This window comes from Ylistrum balloti, unplaced genomic scaffold (genome assembly GCF_031769215.1).
Source record: "Ylistrum balloti isolate Yb309-2 unplaced genomic scaffold, AGI_CSIRO_Ybal_v1 Utg369566, whole genome shotgun sequence".
Lineage (NCBI taxonomy): Eukaryota > Metazoa > Mollusca > Bivalvia > Pectinida > Pectinidae > Ylistrum > Ylistrum balloti.
The window spans coordinates 337,304-352,376 of record NW_026781864.1 but is presented as its reverse complement, the minus strand read 5'-3'; the positions used below and the strand labels follow the sequence as shown (position 1 = coordinate 352,376).

The 15,073-nt window shown below is 35.1% G+C and overlaps 1 protein-coding gene across 2 annotated transcripts in view; it reads right to left on the bottom strand.

Annotated features, from left to right (window-relative positions):
• Nucleotides 1–1,012: 1,012 nt before the first annotated feature.
• LOC132554845 (serine/arginine repetitive matrix protein 2-like) overlaps nt 1,013–15,073 on the bottom strand; it is a 167,106-nt gene continuing 153,045 nt past the window's right edge. Inside the window, exons 9-14 of one of the 2 annotated variants that reach the window (XM_060219277.1) lie at nt 13,834–14,016; nt 10,414–10,488; nt 9,464–9,718; nt 8,006–8,176; nt 7,425–7,542; nt 4,950–5,033 (exon numbers count right to left, since the gene is read on the bottom strand). In XM_060219277.1, coding sequence (XP_060075260.1) covers nt 7,470–7,542; nt 8,006–8,176; nt 9,464–9,718; nt 10,414–10,488; nt 13,834–14,016 — 757 coding nt within the window. In that variant the 3' untranslated portion in view covers nt 4,950–5,033; nt 7,425–7,469. Of the gene's footprint in view, nt 5,034–7,424; nt 7,543–8,005; nt 8,177–9,463; nt 9,719–10,413; nt 10,489–13,833; nt 14,017–15,073 lie in introns of both variants that reach the window. The other variant, XM_060219204.1, reaches the window with a different exon arrangement.

The window sequence follows — 15,073 nt, the reverse complement described above, 5'->3', positions numbered from 1 at the left end:
TCTAATTTGTCTTATTTAAGTATTCATGTTTACCAATGTAACCCTAACTAACAATATTTACATTCTAATTCTGCTTCATGAATTTCTCATTATCTTCCTTGTTTACCTTAATTATTCATGACAATTAGACGTCTGTAATCTTCTATTGCATTATTTCTGTCTGCAATTTGCAGTATGCTGTGCATTTAGAATGATATTTACACACTTGTCACTCAGCAACAAGATATTTCAAGGTCACAGATGTCACATGTCTTGTGATATTTAAATTTGTGATATTTTCAATAAATAAAACGTCATCTGGACAGGATATTGGGGCTGTAGCATGCTAGTTGCAGAGTTACCAAGTTTGTTCAAACAAATGACCTTGATCAACTTTCACGGTCATGCAATATCCTTGGATATAGAGTAACAAAGTTTTTTTTTTCAGATAAATGAAGGTAACATGTCTTTAAAATTTTAAACTAGTTCATCTTTATAATCAAAAGTCCAAGGACACTGATATTTGGTCATTATCATGCTTGTTTTAAGGTCTATTTTCAAGGTCACAAGGGTCAAATGTGTTAAAATCATCATGTAAGTTCTCAATAAACAGAGCACAGCTGGTCATGATATAGAACCAGTTTCAACCTGGGATAAAGGGCTGCCAATTTATTACAGTCCACTTTAACTGTGAAGAATGCAAGGCATGAACCTGAAAGTTACCAAAATAAACTAGTTATACAGGCTAATTTGGCCCCTTGTATATATTGTTGTGTTTTGTGAATGAAGTAGGACTAGTGTACCTCTGGTGTAAAGTGAATTGTCTCCCTTTATCACTATCATTGTGTAATAAAGCAGCAGTTTTCAATCTGTTAAATCTCCTGCTGTAGATATGTTTAGTATAAACTTCAAAAGATAAAATTTTGTTTAATTTACCGCCAGTAATACCTGTTCCTGTCGTATAGATTACCATGTACCTTACATACTGCCATGTTAGCTCTAAACGATGGAAACAAAACCATGAAGACTATACCATCTGTGGTCATCATTTTATTAACAAACTGCACACTGAAGACAAAGGACTCCAGAGGCCTATAATGTCAAACATCAGCCTGAAATGCTTCATATCTTTATGTACAAAATTCTCAATCTTGCCATATCTAAATTATGTTTTGTACAGTGATGACATCACAGCATCACATGATGAACTTCAGGTGATACAAGTAACATACACCACTTCCTTATAAGGTAAAGCACAAGATTTTCATCCACAATACATCAATAACGTGGCATTATAATAGTTTTTGGACAGAGAAATTTAGAACAAACTTGTTAACAAAACATTGTACATACATTTACTTTACAAATCTTTCCTTCCACACTAAAAATGGAATATACATATTAATAAACTTGACGTAATGGACGAAACCAATGTACAAGGTTGTTAAGTACAATTGTGAGGAAGCAATCTGTCATCCCTGTTAATAACAATGAGAGAATCCGTAGATGAGTCCATTGTCAGTAAGAGGATGGAAGGTGAAGGCCAGAACCTTTGTATTTAATTTAAATTTTAGTTAACCAAGTACAAACCAGAAAGTAGTGTAACACAGGGACCAGACAAATGTCTGTTATCAGTGTAAACACACAAACCAGAAGGTAGTGTAACACAGGGGCAAGACAAATGTCTGTTATCAGTTAGTTCACCAAACCAGAAGGTAGTGTAACACAGGGGCCAGACAAATGTCTGTTATCAGTGTAAACACACAAACCAGAAAGTAGTGTAACACAGGAGCCAGACAAATGTCTGTTATCAGTGTAAACACACAAACCAGAAAGTAGTGTAACACAGGGACCTGACAAATGTCTGTTATCAGCTAGTTCACCAAGCCAGAAGGTAGTGTAACACAGGGACCTGACAAATATCTGTTATCAGTGTAAACACACAAACCAGAAGGTAGTGTAACACAGGGGCCAGACAAATGTCTGTTATCAGTGTAAACACACAGACCAGAAGGTAGTGTAACACAGGGACCTGACAAATGTCTGTTATCAGTGTAAACACACAGACCAGAAGGTAGTGTAACACAGGGGCCAGCCAAATGTCTGTTATCAGTGTAAACACACAAACCAGAAGGAAGTGTAACACAGGGGCCAGACAAATGTCTGTTATCAGATATTCACTGCTACCTACTACTTCAGGTCGATACAGAAGTCAACACAGGACTATAGATGTAGATAATGGACTGTTACAGTCACAAACAAAAGACAAACACTAACATAATACACCATTTAACACCATTCTATACCACTGGTATAACATAGATAATTGAATAATATCGTATTAAAATGAGGAATGGTTGTCAACTTAAATAAAACAATTTTCCCAACGGGATGGTTAATATATGATTATCAGAAAACTGAGGAATGTATATACTTGACATAATTACACAGAAATTAGAATGCAATCACAAAAATAGGTCTGGAATTGTTAAAGATGGAATGTGTATTCTGAGTATATGAAAAAATTCAATCTTAAGGAAATGAAAGTTCCCTCTCTCTCTTACTAAAACATGTATATAATTATGCCATTTTTTTTAATATAAAACACAAGTTTGTTACACATATAGTGTATGCTGGAGATAACCAGTATTGAGAATTCTATTGTCAAGCCACTTAACTTTTTTTAACTGATGAAAAGAAAACAAGATTTTTCTTGAATTGCAAAAAGGAAATAAAACAAGAGACAAATTGTACCTTTAGTATTTAGTGTTTATCGACAGATGAGGAGGTGACCAATCCTTCCTCAGGCTGAGATATATGAAGCATACACATACCCGATACTCATTTCAAGCATTGCAACATTTCAGGTGCAGTGACATTCAGAATAAGGAAATTCCTAGATGACCTTGACTTTTGATCTGATGACCTTGAACTTAATAAACTAAATTTTATATCAATAAAAATCAGCCAGTTAAGAGAAACAAAATTTGATCTCTGTTTAATTGAATCTTTGACTTCAATCTGTGGTCAGATGCTTACTTAAGTCTACTCCAGATTATCTAAACAACATTTGGCCTTGACCTTCAGTCAGGGTCAGTCACTTTCTGTTTTACTCTAGCAAATAATTCAGTGTTTCATTCGAACCTTCATATAAATGTTTCAGTTTTGGTTGCATCAAAAATTTAAATGCCCACATCATCAAAATAAGACTGATAGGGTGATGTAAAGCAATTGCTCAAGGACAAACAGACAGATGGACGGACAAAGGAATACCATGATAACACACATTAAAACTGGTGTATAAAAAGCCATCTAAAACTGATCTTCAGGAATTGTTATGAAAAAAACCACCCTAGGTGCATTTAATAGCCGACTAAAACAACCATATTTATTCTTTACATATTTGAGTCTTGTCACAGAAAATAAAACATCAGTGACATAGTAGAAAGGTAAAATTTTCGACATTTAAAACAATTGATTTGGCATATTGTTTCCTTAGTCATATGTATAGAATTCTGGGTAATATGCTGTATACACAATCAATATTGTTTACTACTAACGTTTAAAATAATATCAAATGCCAATATGGCTACATGACATGTAACATACAAATGAATAAATAAATAAGTTAGATAAATTAACAAATTCAAATATTGCACATCAAATAAATAGATATATTAAAATAAATAATACGTCATTGATTCGATCAAACATCACGACAACTTGACAATTTTTTATCTATACATTATTGTATATCTTTACCAGTTATATTTTTAACAGTCTTGATGATTCTGTCATTACAAACATGACTATCATTGAATTTTTTTTCTTAATGCGCTGCTTACGCTAAATACTATTAAAGACATAAGCAATATCTGAATATAATTCTATGTTCCTTTTGAGATACCAGGGGACTAACGTCCTGCTTATCAGGATGATATAAAACATTTCTCATTTAGATCATATAAAACATTATGGTTATTATGAAACATTTCTGATTTACATTATATAAAACATTTTTCATTAAAGGTTATTTGAAACATTTTCGATATGAAACATTTCTGATTCGGATTATACAAAACATTTCCCATGTAGGTTATATGAAACATTTCTCATTCTGACTAGTACATCTGTTTTAGAAAAAGTACTATCATACAACATTGTTCTACAACCACATAAAAGATTCCATTAATTGATAACATAAATATACAACCACACTAAATTAATAGCATGTATATCATTATACTCAACTTTTATAACATCCCATCAATATTCCCATTACCGGTAGTTACAGCTACGTGAAAGTCTCTTACAATGATTCCACATCATAATTGTCCATCAATATTCCCATTAATAACAGGTACATGAAATTTTCCTACAATGATTCCACATCATAACATCCCATCAATATTCCCATTAATAACAGGTATGTGAAATTTTCCTACAATGATTCCACATCACAATTTCCCATCAATATTCAAATTAGTTACAGGTACATGAAAGTCTCCTACAATGATTCCGCATCACAATTTCCCATCAATATTCAAATTAGTTACAGGTACATGAAAGTCTCCTACAATGATTCCGCATCACAATTTCCCATCAATATTCAAATTAGTTACAGGTACATGAAAGTCTCCTACAATGATTCCGCATCACAATTTCCCATCAATATTCAAATTAGTTACAGGTACATGAAAGTCTCCTACAATGATTCCAAATCACAATTTCCCATCAATATTCCCATTAATAACAGGTACGTGGAAGCACCCTGCTATGATTCTAAAACATTCCTATCATTTATTTACATGTAAATGTTCTTATGTGCAAAATATTTCACCGTTTTATTGTTATATTGACAATATGTTGAATCAAGGAAAGTCATATGTTAGCTCTTGTGTCGTCGTGTCCGAGAGAAGCTCCTGCTGCGTGTGCGATACCTGGGTCTAGACCGACTGCGTGAGCGGCTGTACCGATAGTACGAGTCGTAACTACTGACTGAGCTCGGGGAGGGTGGGGCTGGCCGATAGTACGGTACTGGGCGTTTTCTGGCACTAAATGAAAATTAAAAGTAAATACATTATTGGCAAATAACCAAATTCTGCAAACTGTTACTTCATCTTCAAATTGTTTGACAGAAATAATATTCTCATATCTGATTATTTACACATAAAGGAAAATTTTACATGGAAAATAATGTGTTCAACAGTGTTTGTCAAAAGAATTTATCATATGATAACCACTGCTTCTCTCTATATTGTATTATGAACCTGTTTATAAATTAGTTTTAGCTCTGCTAGAGGCCCGCTAGTGAGGCTTAATAACATGGCATGGAAACTCATGCAAGGTTCTACATATATATATATATCTATATACCATCCACAGTAACATAAATATTTTACAAGAGTGTTAGTAGTCTGGAATCTGATCAAGAAGATCTGTTATTTGAAAAAATGGCATTAGGCAAATGGCATATCAATTCAACACATTAATCAATCATGATTTGAACATCACAGTGACGATCACATATTTTATTCACCATGATAGCACATATGTATGCTAAAAACATGTTATTGTATCAAGGATTTTTCTGTGTTTCCCTAAAATGGATACTGATGGTTTTTTCGTTTTACTGTTTCATTCTCATAATTTCTGTTTTATCATAATGTTGACATATTTCTTCAGTTATTCTAAATATGGCAGAGAAAGCACAATGCCAATTTATAACTGAAACACCACAAAATATGATTTTTACAGAGCAGTATAGAATACCTGACGATGTTTACAGAAGCATACAAGATTTTAATATTCTTACTGCTGTGTGCTAGTGTACCAATAGGCAGAAGTCTAGCAGCTGAAGGACACATACCTAGATGTGTGCAATTATTACTATCATCAAAAACATTCGACTAGAAACTAGAAATTCATTTTTTACGAAGCAAAACAAAGACAAGAAAAGAGTAGCACATTATCTTAAAGGGAATTTCACAGGTGCCAATACATTTAATCAAATGTTTTTGTGGAGATGAAAATTTGTGCTTTTACAGAAAACCACAACTTCACTGTTATTTGATTTCAACCAGAAGAAAAATTCATATGACACAAACAATGGACAGCAGACCACAGCTTGACTTTAAAACAAAAAAACAGATCACAGACAAGGGGTGATTTGATGAAGCTTGACTTTAAAACACAAAACAGACCACAGACAAGGGGTGATTTGTCATCATAATGATCAGGTAAAACACAGACAAGTGTTAATGAAACAAGGTCCCTTAACACATCGAGTCATTGTTACAAAGAAAAGCATGCAGAAATTAAGTTAGTGGTGTGAACGTTAATTTTCATGTTAGCATTGTGTAAAAGTTTTACTAATTTGGTGTGAGGGAGTGAGTTGAAAGGTAATTTTCATGTTAGCACTGTGTAAAAGTTTTACTAATTTGGTGTGAGGGAGTGAGTTGAAAGGTAATTTTCATGTTAGCACTGTGTAAAAGTTGTACTAATTTGTTGTGAGGGAGTGAGTTGAAAGGTAATTTTCATGTTAGCACTGTGTAAAAGTTTTACTAATTTGGTGTGAGGGAGTGAGTTGAAAGGTAATTTTCATGTTAGCACTGTGTAAAAGTTGTACTAATTTGTTGTGAGGGAGTGAGTTGAAAGGTAATTTTCATGTTAGCACTGTGTAAAAGTTTTACTAATTTGTTGTGAGGGTGTGAGTTGAAAGGTAATTTTCATGTTAGCACTGTGTTAAAGTTTTACTAATTTGGTGTGAGGGAGTGAGTTGAAAGGTAATTTTCATGTTAGCACTGTGTAAAAGTTTTACTAATTTGTTGTGAGGGAGTGAGTTGAAAGTTAATTTCCATGTTAGCATTGTGTAAAAGTTTTACTAATTTGTTGTGAGGGAGTGAGTGTAAGTACAGTGTAAAAGTTTAACTTTTATTATTGGTGTGAGAGTGTCAGTGTTAGCAGTGAATGAGATATATCTTTTATTTTATATTGATTTCCGTCTTTCATACAATGATAAAATCTGTTGTTATCAAACCTGTTACAGTAATATATTTTCAGTAAGATCTATCTGTCTCCCAATCTCTTACTATATATGTGTCACATCTGTGATACAATTTCAAAAGTGAACTTAAGTTAACGTATAATGAAAGTAAATTTGGTTAAAAATTTTTTCAAATTAGAACGCTTATGTAGCATGTTTTTCGTTCCTGTATTTATCCTCTAATGATTGGTTAGTATTTATAGTTTGACAGTTCGGATACATTCTGAAGCAAATCGTATATATATGATAATGCAGCAGTCAAACCCATTTGTCTGACATAGCAATGGACATGTAGCTCAATTCCTAGAAATATTAGTGTTTTAGCCTGGGGCACTTGTTAGTACAAGGCTATCTTCATTCAAGATATAAAGATGTACTCCATTCCAGGTAAAATATATACCAGACTGCTTAATTTTATGAGAGTGGCCTCCCCTGAATTGTCTCCTCACACTAGACCCCTGTAGTCAAGGTTACATCCAATTGTGTGAGATTGTACATTCCTGTCAGAATGTTGTGTCCTAAATATAGCAACAGGAAAATCAAAGAAAAAATATACAACATCCAACAAAAAAACATGAAGAAACAAAAACAACAAAAATTAAAAAAAAAATTGAACTATAGAAAATAGATATTTAAACAACTTAAAATTTAATTAAAAGAAAATATAAAAATTAAAATGAAATGACATGTTTGGCAATGCTATTGGAGTAAAGATGGTATCTAGAATATTGATACAGTTTCTCAATATAATAACATAAAAGTATTCACATAAAAAACTTGTACTGTTTGGTTCGTTTACACTACACATATTGATATTAAGTAAATATACTGATAACTTCAGCCCATACATATTACACATTCCTTTATTTCATGGAAGTGCGACCAATAATTGAATAACAAGCCAATATCTTGTAATAGAGGTGTGGTAAATTCTGCGTGGAATAACGATTCAAACGGGAGCATAAAATCCATTCTACGTACCTGGTAATACGTCGCTTCTCTAGGTGACTAGGCGAGCCCTTCCGACGTCGTATTGAGGGGCTCCGAGACATCCGGTGCCGTGACCTACTTCTTGATGCACTTCTGCTGTAACTACGGCGACGGCTGCGACTTCGAGACCTTGACCTCGACTTACTGTAACTGCGACTTCTCCTGAAACACAGACATGTTATATGTTATGGTTAATATTGAATACTGAGCTTTAAGTAACTGTCTTAAAAGTTTTCAAAAAATTTTCTATCATCAGGAAAGATTACTTTGCTTGTCATTATAGGAATCATTCAACAAATTAGCTCTACTGGAGAAATGAACTATTTTTGAAGTGATGGCCAAGAGAAAAACGAGAATCTGCATTATTACTATCATCCAATATTTTAGATGTGTGGCTACAATGAATTTTAGTTTTCTGGTCAATATCAAATTGTTAGCTGCAGGAGAAAGAGGATCTTGTGTACAAGTTCATTGGGGTCACTTCAGTAGGATTAGAGAAACATGATCACCTATTGCTTAGACCTGGACTGACTGACCGTATAACTGACCATGGATAGATGTCAGACCCTGACCATTTTAGAGTGCTCAACTGATCTGATGATATTGTAAAAAATAGTGACCAAACACAGTATTTCCTCTCAGTGATATCCCACATCTGATAGGCTCTATGTGTTAAAGACTGGCGTAGAGGTTTATCATCCACTTCACTAAAGAAATCTGTGTTTAACAGACACAAGAGGGGGCGACCTGTACCCCTGCCTGTTTTCAAGTTTTAAAACCTTATCCTATCATCTAATAGTGGCAGAAAATGCCTGTATAATTCTCTCAGTTCTAATTCTCTCAGTTCTAATTCTCCCAGTTCTAATTCTCCCAGTTCTAATTCTCTCAGTTCTAATTCTCCCAGTTCTAATTCTCCCAGTTCTAATTCTCTCAGTTCTAATTCTCTCAGTTCTAATTCTCTCAGTTCTAATTCTCCCAGTTCTAATTCTCCCAGTTCTAATTCTCCCAGTTCTAATTCTCTCAGTTCTAATTCTCCCAGTTCTAATTCTCTCAGTTATAATTCTCTCAGTTCTAATTCTCCCAGTTCTAATTCTCCCAGTTCTAATTCTCCCAGTTCTAATTCTCTCAGTTCTAATTCTCCCAGTTCTAATTCTCCCAGTTCTAATTCTCTCAGTTCTAATTCTCCCAGTTCTAATTAGGTTTTGATAAGAAGTGAAAGCAATGATGAACAGAGAATATATAGATATTTCTCATTTTAGAGTTCACTGGTCTGAACATAACAGAATATTTTGGTTCAGGCTTCCTAAATGATTCATAAAAATGATCTAAAATACAATTTGTAATATAATTATTCCAAAGAACAAAGAAATAGGTCACTCTGTTTTCTATAATCTAAAATCTATTCTGGTAATTGTCATTAAATAGGCTTTGATCAAAGAAGCATTGCACCTTTTTCTGTTTCTTGAATGTGTCCTTGATCTTGATCTTGAACTTGACTTGGTCCTGGAGCGTGACCTTGACCATGAAGAGGACTTGTGTCGGCGACTGCGTGACCTTGACCTTGAGGGCCGTGAGTGTCGAGGGACTGGGGAGGGAGATTTGTAAGTTAGTTTAGGAGAGGCAGCTGACTCCCTTGTCTTCTGACCTTCAGCAGGGGAGTAACTAAGAGACCGACTAAGGCGCTTGTGGGATGGATCTGGTGACCTGTAAAACATATCCATCATCAGCACTGGCTTTCTAAATGTTTGTCATCATTTACTGGTAGAAATACACAACAATACCCTATATCAGGAATAAATAGTGCACATCTAATTTTTACTAATTAAGCGGCCCTGTCAAAATCACTGAAATGAAAAGAGAAGAAGTTGAAAATGTTAAATTGTTCACTGATTTACAATGCCAGATAAAAGTGATTGCAAAAGGTCACAATGAGACTTTGTGACCTAAAAATCTATCAATTTCTATAGCATACATATATCTTTATTATGACAATTATTTTTCTAGACAAAAATATCTTGGCTTTAAAAATGATCTTCACTATGGCAATGAAAATCTCATGATATCATGACAACAGACATATATTTATCATGACAACAGACAAATCTTTATCCTGACAACAGACATCTTTATCATGACAACAGACATCTTTATCATGACAACAGACATCTTTATCATGACAACAGACAAATCTTTATCATGACAACAGACATCTTTATCATGACAACAGACAAATCTTTATCATGACAACAGACAAATCTTTATCATGACAACAGACATCTTTATCATGACAACAGACATCTTTATCATGACAACAGACATCTTTATCATGACAACAGACATATTGATACATGAGATCATGATACATCATTTGACATTCTTCTGATGACAAGAGACCTGACCTAGAGGAAGATGAGCTGGGACTTCGTTTGTGTTGTGAAGCTGTGTTATGGCCATTAGTTTTCAGTGTTTTCTTCCTGTAAGTAAAAACATACATTTAAATATTATAAGATAGGTGTGTCACATTGGTGTAACGTATGTGTTAAGGACCCTATACAGATTTACATGGCAAGCAAAGACAGAATTAGGATACTCTAAGTAATCCTGATGTGTAGATGCTTTTAAGCTAACCAGCCTGACAGGTAAGTTAGCTTATGTGATAGTGTGGCATCTGTCATTCCTCCGTTGTCAACAATTTACATTAGAAAACTTCTTCTCAATAACCAAGAGGTCCAGGATACTAATAATGGACTTGCAGCATGCTGGGGTGAAGAATTACCAAATTTATTCAAATGAATGACCTTGACCCTCTTTCAAGGTCACATATATCAATTTAGGTCAAATCTTCAAAATAACTTCTCAGTACGCACAGGAAACTAATATTGGGCATGTAGCACGATGAAATGAAGTTCTAACATGTTTGTAAATAAGTAAGTGAATGACTCGGACCCAATTTCAAGGCCACTAGGGTAAATATCTTTCAAATGTTATACAATTTGTTCTCAATATACAAGAGGCCTAGGTTGCTGATATTGGGCCTGTTGTATGCTGGGATAAGAGGCTGCCATGTTTGTTCTAATAAATAACCTCAACTTACGTTCAGGGTCACAAGGGTCAAATGATAAAACAACTTCGAAATAACTGCACTGAAATATGTCAGGGTCACAAGGGTCAAATGATCAAACAATTTCCAGATAACTGCACTGAAATATGATACAGTCAACTAAGTTACTTGGGAGAAGTTCAAGAATGTTTGTAAACCTTGATCTGCTTTCAAAAACACATGTGTTATGTAAATTTCACTTGATTTACTCTTTAGGTCATAACCAAAAAATGTGTTTGTGAGGGCGTTTTTTATCTTTTATTCATTATCTAATCTTTTTAGAGCAATTGAGTAATATTTTGATTTTACCAAATGATTTTTGTTTAAAAGTTTCTTAAATAAGGAAGGGTTGGAAGACAATCTATATATATATAGAATGAGAGGACAACGACCTTGGATATTAGTCACCAATAGACCAGTTACTCATAAAACAACGTAAACCCTACTTTCAGCACACTGACATATAGGTATGTCGATGAAGAGTTTTAAGGTTTGCTTTTAATAGCCACTCCCCTATCACATCAGAATCCAATTATACAGATTTTATGCATAGATATATTATGTGAATTCTGAAATGATTTTTTTATAGAGAACGATAAGGAAGTGAACAAGATCTTGATTGTATTGTCACACGAAAATCCTTGACATCTAGACATCAGACAATTACAACACCTAGACCCGACCTAGACAGTTGTAGAGCTACAGAACAAATAGCAATGTGTGGACAACCTGTGAGTTATATACCACAGTGTTATATCCCTTCATCAACCATTCTTAGCTCAGAAGAGCTCAGGTTTTGGCACTTCACCTATCACCCATTTGTGTGCCATATTTAAGGCGAAGTCAACTTTTCCTCTTTAACAATTTCTTTCTGAATAAGAAAGAGGCACAGTGTCCTATTACTGGGACACTAGCATGCTTGGATAAGAGGCACAGTGTCCTATTACTGGGACACTAGCATGCTTGGATAAGAGGCACAGGGTCCTATTACTGGGACACTAGCATGCTTGGATAAGAGGCACAGTGTCCTATTACTGGGACACTAGCATGCTTGGATAAGAGGCACAGTGTCCTATTACTGGGACACTAGCATGCTTGGATAAGAGGCACAGGGTCCTATTTCTGGGACACTAGCATGCTTGGATAAGAGGCACAGGGTCCTATTTCTGGGACACTAGCATGCTTGGATAAGAGGCACAGTGTCCTATTTCTGGGACACTAGCATGCTTGGATAAGAGGCACAGTGTCCTATTACTGGGACACTAGCATGCTTGGATAAGAGGCACAGGGTCCTATTTCTGGGACACTAGCATGCTTGGATAAGAGGCACAGCGTCCTATCACTGGGACACTAGCATGCTTGGATAAGAGGCACAGGGTCCTATTTCTGGGACACTAGCATGCTTGGATAAGAGGCACAGCGTCCTATCACTGGGACACTAGCATGCTTGGATAAGAGGCACAGCGTCCTATTTCTGGGACACTAGCATGCTTGGATAAAGAGGATGTCACCAACTCCCAACGTCACAAGGGCCAAATTTCTACAAATTTTTAATCAACTTCTTCTGAATAACCAAGCTTCCACGCATCCTCATATTACGTTAGAGGTATGCAGAGATAAAGGGATACAAAGTAGAATTTGATAGATAATTTTGACACACTTTCAAGGGCATAGATCTTTGATTATTGTGTAATAGCAAAAATGCAAAATGGTCTTTCTGAAATAAAGTTTGCAAAAATTGATTTAACCGACAGCCTCTAGGATGCAGGCCTATTGTGCCTCATGTATCTCAGACCTCCTTATTAGCTTGTCGTCCTGTCCAGAGCTATAATAAAGTACATTCCCCCACCAGGGTCAAATGTCGAGACATAGATACTTTATTTTTGTTATAAAATATCTATATAAGTCCATCATTTCAGGGTAGTGGTTTGAGACACCTAAAAGCAATACTTCCATATAACCTTTATGATTTGACAAATTCCCCAGGTGGTAAGGGGTGATAGAGAATGATTAATGACACAGCCACTCACTGTTCCTCTTTAGTAAAACCAGAAAATGGCAGTAAGGTGTGAATGAACTTGCTCCCGTTCATAATGTGACCTTTGACCTTTTAACTTTAACTGAATACCAACAAGATTTAAACAAACGTAGCACTGAATCTTAACAGGACAAGACCGATGGACATGGTTAGAACTATATACCCATCCACCCTCTCAAAAAAAAAAAAAAAAAAATGAAAGAAAAAACAAAAGGGGCATAATGTAACATTGTACTTCCAATGAAGTTAGAGATAAGTTGTTGGCAATACCTTATTAAGTGTAATCAAACAAGAGGCCAAATAGGCCTGCACAGCATGATTATTTTGTCGCTTAATTTGGTGGAAGTTTAAGGATGAAAACTTTTCATGTTTATCACAAAACTGATATTTCCTCTTTCCAATAAAAAAATCATTATCCTAGGCCCATTGGTTAATTATTCAACAGAAATTTTAAAAGATCTTTTGACAGCTGTGATCTTGAAAATAGGTCACTGTCATTCATTTCAACAAACTTGGTGTCCTTTACCCTCATGTGATACTGGTTCAATATGCTGGTTCCTAAGCCTTTTGGTTATTCAGAAGGATAATTTAAAGGTAAATACTGATTCCAAATGAACAACAAAAAATAACACTGTGTACTAATCTCACTTAGCTTTTAAGCTGTAGAGGTAAAAAGGCTACCTTAGGTTTGGACTGCGGGAGCTATCTGATGAAGATGATGGTGACCTCCTTGTAACCTTAGGAGACTTTGACCTTGACCTCGTGACTTTTTTGGCTATTAAAGTTTCTGGCAGGTGACTTGGGCTGATTGAACTCTTCTTACTCTTTTCTGTTTGTTTTACTTTTTCAACATCAAATGCCGAACTGTAACGAAACAAGGAAGTATTAATAATCATCAAAGCGACTCTCGTCTGCATGCACAGGGATCTTATACAATTGTTAACCTTCAATGAGGTCAAAGCACTTAACCCTTTCAGTGCCAATTTATCTCTTACAATGTACAGCTCAGAGCCAAATATTTTCCGGAAAATATCAGAAAACGTCGGAAAAATTGTCGACCGAAGTCACCTATGGCGGCCTGTCTGCATCTCGACTTTAGTCACCTACGGCGCTGAAAGGGTTAAATGTTAACCTGAGAAAATTTGTACAACAATATTGGCCTCAATAGACAATAACCCTGTACACATTATATCAAATATGAAATTTATTACAATGCTACATCTTACAAAGTTCTCTTCTCTTGTGATCTGTGTCAGAGGAGAAAGCAGTGTTGCCTAATTCTACTCTCTAATATTTAGTCATAGCCCATCAAAATCAAGGGTGACAGGGTGTTTTAAAAAGTCATCAAGGAAAAAGACCTTATAATCAATTCTATTGTATATAGCTATCACATCTGCATGAATCCAAATGATTTTCTCTGTAATGTTTGAATATTATTTTGACTATATAAGATCTAAAAAAAAAAAATCAATTTGAAACTTCACATACTGATCGGAAGTAAAGAAATATCAGTGATAAAGTTGGTGACATTGAACCTACAGTAATTTCCGCCCCCACAAACTTCTATTCCCCAACTCCCATAGTTGTAAACTATCGTGGGTGTCAGGCAAATGACGTCCATCCAATACACACTTTACACCAGAAATCATACAAAATGCATATCATTCAGAATTTAGATGACAAATATTTCTCGTGTTACATCTTGCTGATTACCAAGACTGTGTACAATGTCACTTTATCATTGCCATGGTGACGTCAGTGATGCTCCAATCAAAGTTTCGAGATGCGGGACGTAACAAAATTGCCATAAAAATAGATGGCAATTAGTCGCACTTCCCGCATTGTTATGTTTCTAAACGTCTGGGGACTTAATTAGAGCAGCTCCAGTGTACAAACAGCCACAGCTTGGGATAACGGCCCT